Here is a 15,823-nt window from a genome sequence, read left to right on the forward strand (position 1 = left end):
CCCGTGGTCTCCGACCGCTTAGCTTCATGAAACAAAAAATTCAAACCCGTTCGAGATATGTTGTAAATCAATTGGGAGAATAAAATTTGGCCCTTATACCGGTGTTCCATAACCGTCTTGCTCCGACCGAACGACGTTTGAATTTCATTGTGTTGATTTTCAAGCATTTGGTTCACGGTGTCCCATCCGCGACACAAATCTCCCTTGCTATCACCCAACCACCTCTTGAAGACCGCATGTGCGGGTTCAACTCGGTTAGTCGTGGTGCAACCAAGATATCTAACCCGATTTGTCCAAGCGCACACGACTTTTTCTCTAACTTTGTCAAGAATGGTGGATTCGACGTAATGACAAAAAGTCTTAATGGAACCACACAAAGACCTAAAGTGTACCAATTTCTTGGTATAATCCTCTTCGGAGTATGCATCCAAAATTCCCCTCCATGCCGACATTATCCTATCAACCACAACACCGGCTTTGACAAATTTACCGTTTTCATCCGGCCTATCTTTTGTCCCAACCGCGGGTTTCAACTTGCTTCTCACGTTGCAAGTTATGTGATACCGGCAAAGTAAAGCGGTAGATGTCGGGAAGACGGTATCGACCGCATTCATCAAAGCATTGTCCCGATCGGTGACAATGACGTTTGGCATAACCTCTTGATCAACTAACAAAGACTTGCAAATTCCCAAGGCCCACGTAAAGTTGTCTTCTTTTTCACACTCCAAAAAAGCAAACCCCACCGAATAAGTCTTGTCCGTCGAGGTCACACCGACGATCTCTAGAAGAGGAAGCCTATACTTGTTTGTCTTGTACGTCGAATCCATGACAAGAACGGTTGGAAATGTGTTGAATAATTTGATACTTTCGGGATGTGTCCAAAAAATATCACGCACCGTAACTTTGTCCTCAGAGGTTCGGAAGCTTGAAACATAATTGTTATCGCCTAGTAGTTTCAAAAGTTGTTGCATTTCCGACCGAGGGCCCATATTCAAAACCTTGAGATTGTGCCGTTCATTGTAAATTTGCTTGATATTTGAAACGCTATCCGGTTTCTTACGCTTCAAATCGGCAAGTATGTTGCGAGGCGCCACTTTGACTATCGTTAGGTCCGATATCACATTCCTCTCTTCGTGGGACAAACGACACGCCATTGGATGCCCGTGTAACTTGACATCCAAGGCATGATTATGCATTCCACAAATTACGGTTAACCGCCACAAATCATCAACCCTCCGAGTGGCACGCAACTTAAACGGACACCCGCACTTTCTCGATCCCGTGTCCTCGTGTTTTAGCACCCGGTTTGATTGTACATAACTACCACCCCGTTCGCAATTCAAAACAACGAAAGCTTTCCGCCTACTATTTCCGTTGTCCGACCTTAAAATAACAATTCCAAATCCATGTTTGTTAGCTTCCTTCCGAACCCAATCAATCAATTGTTCGCGACTACCGAAGCTCCGATCATTTGTAAAATGTTGCCGAACATCGACCGCATTGATCATAGGAGTAACGTCAATAACCAGATCGTTATTAACGTTGACAATTTCCGGAACTAATACTCCATCGTCTTGCACAATGTTGTCCGGATGCACCATACCTAACAAATGAATAAATTAGCAAAATTGGCCAAAACTGTTTTTTTTTAAACTGCCAGGGCATATTTCGGAAGTTCATTTCCGAAATTTTTTAGGTAATATATTTCGGAAATGAACTTCCGAACCATATCAGTTTTCAGCATAAATTTGTTGAATAAATGTAGTGAAATAGGGGATGAAATGAGAGATGTTTACCTGGAATTGTAGCTTTCTATGCTCCCTTTAACGTGATCAACGGTTTGAAACTTGATTTTAGGGCGAAAAATTGATGGAGATTGATTGGGTTTTAGAGAGGGTTTTGAGAAGTTTTGGAGAAAAATGATGAAATAGTGAAGGAGGGAAATTTGTATATGCAACAACAGTTTCGGAAATGAACTTCCGAAAATATGCACGGATTTTGAATTTTTTTTGACTTCGGAAATGCATCTCCGAAAACACCAAAAAATTGGTGTTTTCGGAGATGCATTTCCGAAGTCAACAAAAATTCAAAAAAAAAATATAACTTCGGAGATTCATCTCCGAAGCAGGGGTAGTTTAGGTTTTTTGCTGGGGGTGACCCCCATAGGGAGCTGGGTAAAGAAATTTAAAAAAAAAAAAGAGGAGTCAAATAAATCTACTAGAAAAAATAATTTTAAATCTTCTAAAGTTAAGTCAATCCTCGTCAATGTTCTTGTCGCAAAAAAGTGTTTCTGTTTCTGTACGTCCATAACAAAGCGCACTTGTAAACATTGAAATTCACGCGCCAAGCCTTCAATGACTTCACCTTACGAATTGACTTGTCGAAGTCTTCACCTTCCCAAAACACTCTCATACACACACTCGCACTTCATTTTCTTTTATTTTCAGTTCAATCATCACAAATCCCCCCAAAATGCATGCTTTTACTTGAATCAGTGCAACCTAATTTTGGAATTTTCTTCTTTAATCAGGTCTCACTCTTTACTCTTTCTGGATTTGCTTTCTCTACTGCATGTTTCTTCTTTATTGCTGCTTTTTTTTGTTTTGTTTATAATTTCATTATTGTTGCTTGTTCTTTACCCCTTTAATTCACATATTAAGAAACCTAGTTATTTTTGTATGGCAAAGAGAAATTGCATAAATGTGTTTGTTAAAATGAACCAACTAACTTTCCCTTAAGCCAACTCTGATGGTAGCTGTGCAGGGCTATGAGATGCAAGAGCCGAGTTCGAACCCACGACACCCCGCTATTCACCTTACTGTTTTATGATTTATATTTCCTCTTTTGGATTGTTTCATTTTAAAATTGCTGATATGGTACATAGATAAATATTTTGATGATTTTTATTGTTTTCAGAATCAAGGAAACATGAATCATTTTGATAATGACGAAGTTCCAATTCTGCCAATAACACGTGCACAACGATCCGATGAACCTGAGAGTTCTTCATTTCGAAGAAACATATTTAGGACACGAAGTGCCTCAATGTCTATTCCTATGGTTTCTTTGGATCATCCATATGACAGACAACCAAATCTTGTCGGACATACTGGTCCGCTTCGTACGGTGAGGAAAACTCCGTTTAACCAAATGAGCGGTCCACTACATGCTACTTCCGCTACTGGAAATCCTTTTCAGAATAGTTTAGTAGTGGCGCGAAACACTGTAGGAGAGAACAAGACAGATGAAAATCATTGGGAGAATGACTATGACAGAAAAAATGAACACTTGTTGAGGTCCGGACAACTCGGAATGTGTAATGATCCTTATTGCACAACTTGCCCAACTTACGTCAAAGTTTCTGAGCAAAGAAGACCAAGCGGTTCCGCCATATTTGATCCCAAGGTATCTCTCTTCCTAAAGTAATAGACCAGTAATTCTTTGTAACTTCTTGTGCAAACTTACTGATACTGTATCAGTATACTTGTACTTCTTGTTACCTTATTAATTTCCTTTTATACAAATTATTTGCTGTTAATGGATGTCTACAGTTCCACAATTCTCTTTATGGTGATGCCAAAGGTTTTGGAAGAAAATTTCTTTCTTTCTGCTTTTCATGTACTCCTGGAGTGATGAACCCTCACACTAAATTTGTACAACAATGGAACCAGTTTTTGGCCATATTTTGCTTGGTCGCAATTTTTGTTGATCCATTATTTTTCTTCTCAATCTACGTGGACAAGGTATGATTCTTTTGCTTTTATTTAATTGTGAAATATTCCCAATCATTTACTTTACTCTTAAAAAAAACATCTTTTTTCTTATTCGCTTTCTGCAGCATATTTTAAGAATCGTTATCGATTGGGGAGTGGCATATATACTTGTTTTACTTAGAAGCATAACTGATGTTGTGTATTTCTTGAACATTCTTCTCCAGGTAATCCATTTATTCATAGAATGATTGACCATTTAAATATAGATGTCTCTAATAGTTTGTCTTTTAATTTCGGTGTCTCTATTTACCTATTAGAAGAAAAATGTGCATGTGTTCTGAATCTTAAACTTGGTTGTTGAGTTTTAAGTCTAGTTTAACATGTTTTTATAATATAAAGATTAAATAACTCTAGTAAGTTGCTTCTTTGCAGTTTAGGTTGGCTTATGTTGCTCCTGAATCAACGGTGGTTGGTGCTGGAGATTTAGTTGACCGTCCCAAGGAAATTGCTATTAATTACTTTAAACGTTATTTTTTCTTCGACTTATTTGTTGTATTACCTCTTCCTCAGGTATACTACCTCCTATCTCTCCATGCTCTTAGATGCATGCACATAAATACTTTTATCTCATGAACTTTTACATGAAATGATCTTTTTCCTTGAATAATAGAGATGCTCATGTTGAACTTAAACATGATTAATTTTTTTTGAAACATAACATGATTAAATTGAACTATAACCTGTTTATATAAAGATAGAAATAAGAAAGAAAATACTTTAGAAGTTCTTAAGCATAACACTGCCACATCACAAAAGTTATTAAAGATAGAAAAACTAACTTCTAACAGAAATTAAGTAGCTCAGGCTTATAGGATAATTAACTTAACAAGGTATCACTGTCAGAGGCCTTGTTGTTGATTGTGTCAAGAAATAAGTTCGCAATGCTCTATTGTCTCTGTTGAGAGTCCCACGTCGGATGAAATACGGTCTAAATGTGTGTTTATGAGGGAAGGCCGAAGCCAAATTTGATAACTGTATTAGAACATAACCTATACTAACAAATAAATAGTTTGTGAAAGGAATGGAATTTTAATATGTAAAAAAGACTACGGGTTTTTATGATGAACTCATCAAATTTGTTGTTTTACTTGCAGATAATAATATTGTTTATCCTACCAAATCACTTGTGGTCTTCAGGAGCAAATTATGCTAAGAATCTTCTACGTCTAGCCATCCTAGTACAATATATTCCTAGATTGTTCAGATTTTTGCCTCTACTAATTGGCCAGTCTCCATCCGGACTCATATTCGAGTCGGCTTGGGCAAATTTCATTTTAAATCTTCTTATTTTTATGCTATCTGGCCATGTTGTTGGTTCGTGTTGGTACCTCTTCGGTCTACAGGTTAGTTAAGATGACATTTGAAGCTTCAATTTTAGGAAATACAAAATTTCTTCCTCAACAAAGCTTCATACTTTGCTTTGAATTCTCACCATGCATGTGGGGTTTGAGAAGTCCTCTCCTTACAAGTCGGTTTTGTAGAATTAAATTAGACTCATCCCAAATTCTAAAAGTTATATGATAATACATTGGAAGTATTATAGTTAAAACTAAGCATGACAGTGATATGAGATGAATGGTTCAAAAAGAATTAATAATTTAATTCTATAAATTAGTGTTTGGTAACTTCCAAACTACTAACTTCTCTCCTTTTATCCCTCTTTCCTTTTTCAGAGGGTTAACCAATGTTTGCGAGATAAAGGTATCACCAATGCTTGTGTAAATGCAACATCTGGTGTTTTTTCTTATGGAATATATGCCAATGCTGTACCACTTACTATAGAAACTAATGTGATCAACAAGTATGTGTATGCATTGTTTTGGGGATTCCAGGTATGCATTTCGTTATTTTAATTTCTTCCCTTTGTTGTAATTATTTACATTTTGTCCTATAGTATCGAGACGTGAATGTTCAAATGGGCTTAATACAATGTTCCTCCTTTGAAGATAAACTGCTTAATGGCATATCTTCTTAATAAAATGGTATAATAAAAGAGTTATGAAGATGACAAAGTAATTTGATATGTAAACTTTTATGCAAATGTTAAATAGATGTCTCAAAACCAATTATGGTTGATGATAGAACAAATTAGGTTTTAAAAATAAGAGCCGTGTCATTTTGACACAAAATGGAACATCAAAATTCAAAAATAATTTGGATGGCTAATGCAGTTCAAATGCACCGTTAATTATATTTCATAGATGATTAATGAATATAAAAATAAGTCACAACTTATTAACCATCTACATAACAAGTTAACCTTGTTTTTGAATGTCATTAATCAATATACTTGTGTATATTTAAACACAAATTGTAGTTAATCCGTATCCTGTATATTTGAAAACCTCAAAATCACGTATGTTTGAATATAATTTAACATCAAAATTGTGGTTAATTATGTTTAGTGGTTTAATATTGTTTACCAATTTTACCAGTGTGATCTTTAATACAGCAAATCAGTACTCTGGCTGGCAATCAAGTCCCAAGTTATTTTGTGTGGGAAGTCCTCTTTACAATGTCCATCATTGGATTGGGACTCTTGCTTTTTGCTCTTCTCATTGGAAACATACAAAACTTTCTTCAAGCTCTTGGACGAAGGTAGAACTTTTTTTCTTTCTTTGTGTGCACTTGAATTGTTGGCAACAATGGTGCTTGTTTGTCATCTGTTTAATTCTCGCACCTGTTATGTTTGATCTTACCTACTATGTGATTCATATTATGATTAATTTGGAATGTGATACTTATGTAAGACTAGAAAAAGTCTTGTCATAATATTATGTTATGATAATTATGTGTAGGGAGTTTTCTTAGTTCATGTTGACCATTTTAAATTTATCTAAAGATGCAAGTTTAATAGAACTTTGTTATTGATATTTTGATGTGTTTCTTCCTTTGGATTGTAACAAACTCAATATGTTTTGTTCCATCTTGTTTACAGGAGGCTGGAAATGCAACTTAGAGGCCGTGATGTTGAGCAATGGATGAGTCATCGTCGCTTACCAGAAGATCTCAAAAGGTATGGAATGTTCTAATTCCTTTAACTAATCACACCAACTTTGTCAAAAACGCACCCATCAAATAATGGATCAAGCGTAATGTACAAATGATAAATTCTATGTCTGACATGTAGGAGAGTACGACAGGCTGAAAGATATAGTTGGGCTGCAACAAGAGGTGTTCCTGAGAAAATGGTTTTGGAGAATTTGCCAGAAGATCTTGTGACAGACATACGACGTCATCTCTTCAAGTTTGTTAAAAAAGTATGCATTCAAACATTTTAAAGAATTTCATGATTATTCTCTAAGTGGATTTTGTTTATCGGATTTACATGTTACGTGAATTTCAAAACCTTGCTTTTGATCTTTTAAATAAAATTATCTTTTCCCTATTTGTCTACCAATATCTTACTAGAATCCAATCTAAATTGAATGCGGAAATTTTTTTTATGCCCAAATTTTATGCATAATGATCTTGAAACTAAAACAATGACACATCAAAACCAATCATATTAAACAAGTTCGGATTTACAGGTTCGTATTTTTTCCCTGATGGATGAGGATGAGCCTATCTTAGATGCCATTTGTGAGCGACTAGTACAAACAACCTACATCAAAGGAAGTAAAATTTTGAGTCAGGGCGGTCTAGTGCAGAAGATGGTGTTTATTGTGCGTGGAAAATTGGAGAGCATTGGAGAAGATCGAATTCCGGTTTCGTTATCTGAAGGAGATGCTTGTGGTGAAGAACTTCTTAGATGGTATCTTGAACAATCTTCCGAAAGCAAAGGTACTACTACACTGGATAGAAAAGCGAAACAACATGTTTCATAAATGTGGTTTATCAGAAAAAATATAAATTAGATAAAGAGAAAAGTGTAATCATTTTCATTTTATCCTTTATCAATCAATAAGAGTTTTAAGAATTATTTCTTCCTTTCAAGCTTTCAAGTTTCTGTTTATCTATTGGATGAATCTTCATCTCTTTGATCTCGTGATCTAACGCAGTTTCTCATGTAGAAGGTAAAAAAGTAAAGCTTCAAGGAAAGGGGTTGACTAGTGACAGAACAGTAAAATGCTTAACCAATGTGGAGGCTTTTTCTCTTCGCGCAAAAGACATTGAAGAAGTCACAATTCTTTTTGCAAGATTCTTGCGGAGCCCTCGTGTTCAAGGAGTCATAAGGTATTCCATTTTCTTGTCGTTTTTGTGCTAAAACTTCATCCTATCCTCACCCTTTTATGATTCAATTGCATTATCTTTCATGAAGAATGTTGTTTCATTTTTTTTCTCTATTACTTATAATTTAAAACTCATATAAGACTAGTTTGTAAGGGTAGGACCACCCACCACTTGTAATATATTTTAGGAACTATTACAAAAGATGACCATCACATTTACATACAAATATTACAATAGGTGTGATTTTTATGCACAATAATATCCATTATCGAAACCATGGATCTGACATATTGATTTGACGATTGTGTTATGTTAGGTATGCGTCGCCTTATTGGAGATCTCTTGCAGCAAACAGAATTCAGGTGGCATGGAGATACTGGAAGAAGCGTCGAAGTAGCTCTCATACCAGACAAACTGATTATCAAACATTGAACTCATAGGCTATCTGTACTCTAATGTATGTAATCTCTATTCTCTAGTCCTTGGAATAGAACAGTGGTGTGCTGGTATGCTGATAGGGAGTTATGAAGTAGGTGTCATATATTGAACGTACTGTATATATGTAAGTAAATCCTTAAATTGATCATTATAAGGAATGAAAAAAAATGTATTTTAAGAACTCAAAGCATCTGTTTTATTAATCTTATATAGTGTGTTTAAAATAAATTTATCTATTTATAGTTCCTAAAATCTAAGGTTGAGTTATAGGAGTACTTGAGAGATAGTTTGAAAGACGAGAACACCAGCGGCTCCATAGAGGAAGTCGCGTGTGCAAACACTTTGATGACCTAAGTCAGTAAGAGTGGTGATGTGAAGGTTTTAGGGCTTAAAATAGTGTACTTAAACATGAGTCATAAGTTAAATTTTATAGGAGAAGGATCATAGTTTCTAGGACCTTAAATCCTAATCGGACAGATAATTTAGATTACATTTGCAGATAGATAATGACCTGATCTTCATCACATGGCTCTGATTTGATCATTGGACCTGCTATGGTATGCCTTTAAGATGTGGCCATGGTTTGGTCCCAGGTTGGCGGTTTTGGAGGGATTTGTTATATATTGGATTGGAAAAATTCATGATAGTGTCCCCATGCATTTAGTTGAGGAAGTGAGCTGATGGTTTGAGTTCAAACTACTTATTCTCGCAAGTGATCGTACCTAATCTTTTCCCTGAACCAAAACAGAAACGTGATCAAATCTAAAGGGGAAATCTGGCCCTTATTGGTGATTGGCGTAGACAGAAACGTGATCGTAAACGGATGTATGATAAATACTATACTAGAATCAATTCATGCACAATCACCGCTTCACAACTTTTAAACAACATTTATCACAACAAAATCATCAACATAATACAATCAACTATTTTATCATCATAACAACTCAAAAATGCAACTTGGAATGTGACTCCTTATGATGCACATGCATGTGGTACCAACAGGACATAAGCCCCCAACTTAACATTGCCAATTAATAGAGGCATTAATAAGGCATAAGCCTTCATTCAACTTTAAACTTTTGCCGGTCTAGGCCAACTTACAGAGCATAAGCTCCCAACATTTATGCCATGTATGCGACAACATTATGAATGCAACGACAACAACCACAATTCAACACTGACATAAGCCTACAACAACCAACAATAACAACAGCAAAAATTCAACACTGACATAAGCCTACAACAAACAACAACAACAATAACAACAATTCAACACTGGCATAAGTCTACAACAAACAACAACAATAGCAACAACTCAACACTGGCATAAGCCTACAACAAACAACAACAATTCAACACTTGCATAAGCCTACAACAAACAACAACAAAAGATTCGCTTGCACCCGCAACTTCACATTATTAATATCTACTTTTCAGCAACTTATACAATCCACGGTCTCAACTGAAATATTCGCAAAATACTCTATATAATTATTCGGACAGTTCAACTATATTCCGTTAATTAATTTTCTGCTACGACTTAATATTTTTGCTCCGCTATATCTGTTAATACCGATGTTAACAAATTTATACTATCCATGGTATTATTCTACTGTCAGCTAGCTTCCACTATTTTCTATAATTTACTTACTAAATTTCACTACTAGTTACTGTATGTTTTCCTGTTAAATTATTCTCTACTGATACCTATGGCTAATATTCTGTAATTAACACTAACCTTCTACTAATGTTACTAACTATATTCAACCAACTAATTTTTTTGTTTCATTAGTTAACTACATGTGCGATTACATAACTAATTGTTACTATAATTAAGAAAAGAGTTCTAATAACTACATGTCACATGAACTTAATAAAATTAAAAAAAAACATTAAAAAGTGGTGGCAGTCACCCCCACAGGGGCTAGGGCCCCCGTTCTCTTTCTCATCCATGGGGTGGACGCCCCATCCTCCTTCTTACATAGAGGCAGCCACCCTTTCTTTATATAGTGGCCCCCACCACTTTGTTTGATGCTAAGGGTGGCACCCACCCCCACTCCTCTTTTATGGAGGAAGTTGCCACCTAATCCCTATAGTGCCCGCGACGCACCAATTCTTTTAATTTCTAGACTTCAATTTTCCTTCCACTCATAAATTTCTACTCAATTATTAATTTCGACCAACACAACATATAATCACAAGGATATATCAACTATAATATTTCTGACATAATTTCCACATAATTCGAACAGCCAGATTCTATCATTTGGAATATTGCAACTGTATCAAAACTCATGACAATCAACACCAAATTTCCAGAAACAACAATTTTAGAACATTATAACACTCATACATGAAAACAACAAAGATTCGGTATATTCCACACAACAATTATACACAACAACAAATTTACACAAACCCAATCCCTATAAAATATTCACCATAAACCCCATTATAGAGTCAGAATCCCACCCTTACCTTGGATTGAAGTTCGCTCTACAAATCTCCGATCGAACCTAGCTTTTTGCCCCTTTTTCCTTCTCTGCAACTTTCTCACGGTCAATTATAGAAATCCTTATCGACCCTTATTGGTTAACCTAATTTTCTATTTAACTAAACCTCACAATTTTGTTATTCTTTTGGGCCTAACTTTCACAATCCACCTTTACTACATTCTACCACCAAAACTAGCCCAATAATTAATCTTATTAATATTCTAACGTTATTACTAATATTAATCAACTAGCAATAATATAGCAACTTATATCCACATATCACAACATTTCAACAAATAATTCAAAAATAATTTAATTAAATAATTAATTGAATTAACGGGCGTTACACGCAATGCTTGTTTAAGTCCATAGAGAGGCTTTTTTGAGCAAACACACATGATCCAAAAATCGAGGATGACATACTTTTAGAGGTTGATGCATGTACATGATTTCATCAAGATTGCCATGCTAGAAGGATTTTTTAGCATTCAATTGATGAAGACACCATGATTTTGACAAAGCAATGTTGAGTATTGTGCGAATAGTATCCGGTTTGACCACGAGGCTGAAGGTTTCACCATAGTCATCGTGTGTTTGTTGATTTGCTCCATTTCCTACAAGGCGAGCTTTGTACTGTTCAAATGATCCATCTGAGTTCTTTTTATGCTTGAAAATCCATAAACTTCGAATAGTATTAGCATTAGACGGACGAGAAACTAAGTCCCACGTCTTATTTTTTTTAATAAGAGCATCATATTAGTCTTTCATGACCATTTTCCAATTAGGGTCATGTAATGCATCTATAAGGTTGAGTAACAGAGATGCCTAGAAAATAACTCAGAGAACCTATATCCTTTATTGCAAATTCAGAACTCAACTTGGACATAATATACTCACAAAGAGAGTAGAATGAAGCAGTAAGGATAATGCCATCTACATAGAGGCGAATGTAGGCCAGGTTATTCCCATGATGATAAATAAATAACGAGTGATCATAAATGTTGTGAGTGAATTCCATTGTAGCGACATAATCAGTGAATCGCTAATACCAGGCGCGCAATGCTTCTTTAAATCCATAGAGAGACTTTTTTTGAGCAAAGACACATGGTCCAAAAATTGCGGATGACATACTTTTAGAGGTTGGTGCTGTACACAATTTCATCAAGATTTCCATGCTAGAAGGCATTTTTAACATTTAATTGATGAAGACACCATGCTTTTGACTAGGCAATGTTGAGTATTATGCGAATAGTATCCGATTTAACCATGAGGCTGAAGGTTTCACCATAATTAACGTCTATTTGTTGATTCGCTCTATTTCCTACAAAGAGACAATTATACTGCTCAAATGATCAATCTGAATTCTTTTTATGTCTGAAAATCCACAAACTTCGAATAATATTAGCATTAGACGGACGAGGAACTAAGTCCCACGTCTTATTTTTAATAAGAGCATCATATTAGTTTTTCATGACCATTTTCCAATTAGTGTAATATAATGCATCTATAAGGTTTGTAGGTAAGGGAAATATGGATGTTTAAGATGAAGTATGTCAATCAAAAAGCTTGTGAGGTTTAACTATACCATGTTGGGCTCGGGTAGTCATTTGAGGAGAGTATTATGGTAATATTGGTGAAGGAAAATGTGTGGTTGTCAATGTAGCAACTGGGGTTTGTTGTTTGTTGTGAGTTAAAGGAGAAAAAGATACAACTATGGAGGAAGGTTGACGGGGAAGGTTGGTTGGGAGAAGGCGTAGATGGAGGTGGATTTGAGGTTGGTGTTTATGAATTGTTATATTGAAGGTTAGTTGGAGTTTGAGTATTTGGTGGAGAGGTGCCATGGGAGAAAGAATAAAAGGTGTGGATTCATTATCTTAAAAAATATAGTCACTCGTCTTAGGAGCATTTAAGGTAGAAAAGGGAACCACATTTTCTTCAAATATGACATGGCTAGAAATAAAGATCTTACGAATGGACAACTTATAACACTAATACCATTTATGATCATGTGATAGCTCAAGAATATACATGGTATTGATCGAGGTTGTAATTTATTTCTAGAAGTTAAGAGAATTAGAGGATATCATAGATACCTGAAGACTAAAAAAATGTTAGTAGGAAGGATCTTTTTGGTAAAGTATCATAGTTGGTGAATGGAGGGCATGCTTTTTGGATGGGAGGATATTATGTAAGTATGTTTCCATTTGCAAGGCATTGTGCCAAAAGGATTGTGGGATAGAGGCATAGGCTAGAAGGGCGCAGATGATGAATTTTTCTTTAAGCCTTTCCATTTTTAGGGGAAGTATGAGGACATAAAAACCTAAATGACATGCCATTAAGTTCACTGAATTTTTGAAAGAAAGCATTGCCATATTATTTTTTATTATCATATTGAAAACATTTGATTTCTTGTTCAAAATGGGTTTTAATATAAGTGCGAAATTGAAGAAACATAGAATGAACTTGAGATTTATTTTTGGGTTAAATACGTTTTTAGTCCCTATAAATATGCAACCCTGCATTTTTAGTCCCTATAAAGTTTTCCTTCGATAAATGGTCCTTTTAAAATTTTTATGCATGCAATTTCAGTCTCTGCTATTTTCTAAAATTTTAAAAACTGTTTAATTACCCTTTAATTTTTAAACTTTTGAATAATTTTTTTTATATATGTTTTGAATACTGTAGAATATTTATTTATCAAGTTTTAGAATTTTTTAAATGGAGATAAATTAAATATGAATTTTTCAAATTTCAAAAAATAATGATAAAAGTAATGAAAATCTCAACTTAAAAATTAAATTTTGAGTTTCTTTTTTTTTCCAGGAACTTTTTAAAACATTATGAACATGTCTGCAAAATAATAATTCTAAAATACACATTGGTTTGACAATAGGGACTGAAACTAGGTGCATAATAATTTTATAAGGACCATTCATTGAAAGAAAATTTTATAGGGACTAAAAATGCAGGGTCGCATATTTATAGGGACTAAAAACATATTTAACCCTTTATTTTTTAATGGAAAAGTCCATAGAAAATTTGTGAAATCATCTAAAAATAACACATAATAACGTTGTCCTCCTAAACTAAAAACATGTGAAAGACCGAACCATTCATTATGGCTACTCAAGCGAAACAATTTTTTTATGTGAAAGACCCTGCAGACTTATCGGGGAGATGGTCAATTGTTCTAAAAGGAAAACACATTCCTCATAGTGATGATGAGAGCTTTGATATTGCTGTCACTCCTTCTTACGCAACACAAGTGCCTAGTTCATATGAATGATAGTCTTCAATTAACAATAAGATCAATTATCATTCTCACACAATAATTTACAGCAACATCAATTATAATGCAAATGTATAAGGCAATATACTCCTTTCTCAAGATGTATGTGGTACCAAGTTTTGGATGTCGAAGTTATGTTAGTGAATTATCCATGTCTCTCGTTTCTCTCTGAATCGTGTTCCCCATTTGAACTTGAGATCGTCATTGGTTCCTCTATGAATCGTGATCTCGTCGAACCGAAGTCTTACATATATTTGATATAAATGAATGCATGTTTCACAACAATAAAGTTTACAAGGTAACAAAAGGTCACTAAACTCAAAATTGCTCAAAACTCTGGACCTAACTCTAAAATTATCTCATTTAAAATAGCACCACAAATTATAGACTTATGATTAAATTATGAAATTATCCAGTTTGAAAGATCTTTAAACCCTCTTTCAAATGCAATTTATTGCATATCGAACGAAATATTCTAACTATAGTTCTATTTGTTTCACTTCAACCCAATCACAATAATTCCTGCATAAACTCTAAAACATAATGCTTGACTTCAAGATATCACAAAATATTATAGACTTATGATAAAATTATCAAACTCTCCAGTTTAAAATATCATTAAACCCTCTTTCCAACACAAATGACCGCACCTCAAACAAATTCACGAGACTTAAGTTACGCGTGAAACACGATGACTAACAGATGATTAAAATTGACTACGCATTTGGTATAAAAACTAGAAAACTGCTACCGTTGTAGTGACCTTAGACCCGATTACCCCGCCTCAAAAGAAATATTATTACATTATTTTTCTAACACAACTGACGACACATAAAACAGTCTTACGAAACTCAAGTTACGCATGAAACAAGACAGCCAATCCCCTTCTATGTCCACATGCGATTTTCTATATTTTCCTCCCTACTGATAAAGATAAATATGAATCAAACATCACAAACTCAACTCTCGCCTTATCATAAGGAAACAATATAATTTAGAAATTACTCTAAACTACCTAATAAGTGAATTTACGTGACTCTAATAACTTGACATCCTTAAATAAGTAATAATATTTCTCAAACAACTCAAAAGAGTCAAATACTTTCAACTATAACTCTCAACTTGTCAAAGGACCCAAAACAAATAAAAATATGATTCTAAATTCATCAACTACGCAACGAAAGGTCACCGAACTCAAACTTACTCGAAAATCTCTATTTGTGATTTTTCAGACTTTTTCTCTAAATTTTACAATCTATCGACCTTCACCCCATTGGAACCCATCGCCCAAAAAAATACAGATCCACAACCACAAACACCAATATACCATAATTCAATTATTAAAATTATGCCCCAAGGGCATAACCACACATTATTATACAACAAAAAACATTATCGTTGATTTAAATCCACTTAATATAAATCCAAGATTGTTATGATAACAACCTTGGTCACAACCCTAACCCTAAATACAATGTATCATTGTATTAGAAACCTTAATCCAATGTGGCATCATACCATACTCATGAGAATAAGAGGGAAATCTATCAATCAATGCTTCAAAGGATTTTTCCAAACCCTTTTTGGCTACAACCACAACAACCTATTCACAGAAGGAGATGAAAAAGATAGGAGGGTAAGGATCCCTCACT

General features: G+C 34.7%; 1 protein-coding gene across 3 annotated transcripts; it reads left to right on the plus strand.

Annotated features, from left to right (window-relative positions):
* Nucleotides 1-2,330: 2,330 nt before the first annotated feature.
* LOC131653334 (probable cyclic nucleotide-gated ion channel 20, chloroplastic) lies at nt 2,331-9,295 on the plus strand. 3 transcript variants are annotated; one of them, XM_058923444.1, is made up of 13 exons: nt 2,331-2,530; nt 2,917-3,405; nt 3,552-3,743; nt 3,839-3,937; nt 4,146-4,283; nt 4,868-5,116; nt 5,447-5,605; nt 6,226-6,371; nt 6,712-6,789; nt 6,904-7,033; nt 7,304-7,556; nt 7,775-7,949; nt 8,263-9,295. In XM_058923444.1, exons 1-13 carry the CDS (start codon nt 2,477-2,479, stop codon nt 8,384-8,386), a joined length of 2,286 nt encoding a protein of 761 aa, XP_058779427.1. In that variant the 5' UTR covers nt 2,331-2,476; the 3' UTR covers nt 8,387-9,295. The 3 variants fall into 3 exon arrangements, with proteins under 3 accessions (XP_058779427.1, XP_058779429.1, XP_058779428.1); XM_058923446.1 differs by having other exon boundaries at nt 2,332-2,530; nt 7,790-7,949; nt 8,263-9,294; XM_058923445.1 differs by having other exon boundaries at nt 2,335-2,530; nt 7,787-7,949; nt 8,263-9,289.
* The last annotated feature ends 6,528 nt before the right edge of the window (nt 9,296-15,823 follow it).

This window comes from Vicia villosa, linkage group LG2 (genome assembly GCF_029867415.1).
Source record: "Vicia villosa cultivar HV-30 ecotype Madison, WI linkage group LG2, Vvil1.0, whole genome shotgun sequence".
NCBI lineage: Eukaryota > Viridiplantae > Streptophyta > Magnoliopsida > Fabales > Fabaceae > Vicia > Vicia villosa.

Coding starts and splice junctions, on each gene's coding strand:
- LOC131653334 (XM_058923444.1), top strand. CDS start 2,477: ATGCTTTTACTTGAATCAGTGCAACCTAATTTTGGAATTTTCTTCTTT. Junction 3,938..4,145: donor TCTTGAACATTCTTCTCCAG/GTAATCCATTTA, acceptor GCTTCTTTGCAG/TTTAGGTTGGCTTATGTTGC. Junction 7,034..7,303: donor TCTTCAAGTTTGTTAAAAAA/GTATGCATTCAA, acceptor TCGGATTTACAG/GTTCGTATTTTTTCCCTGAT.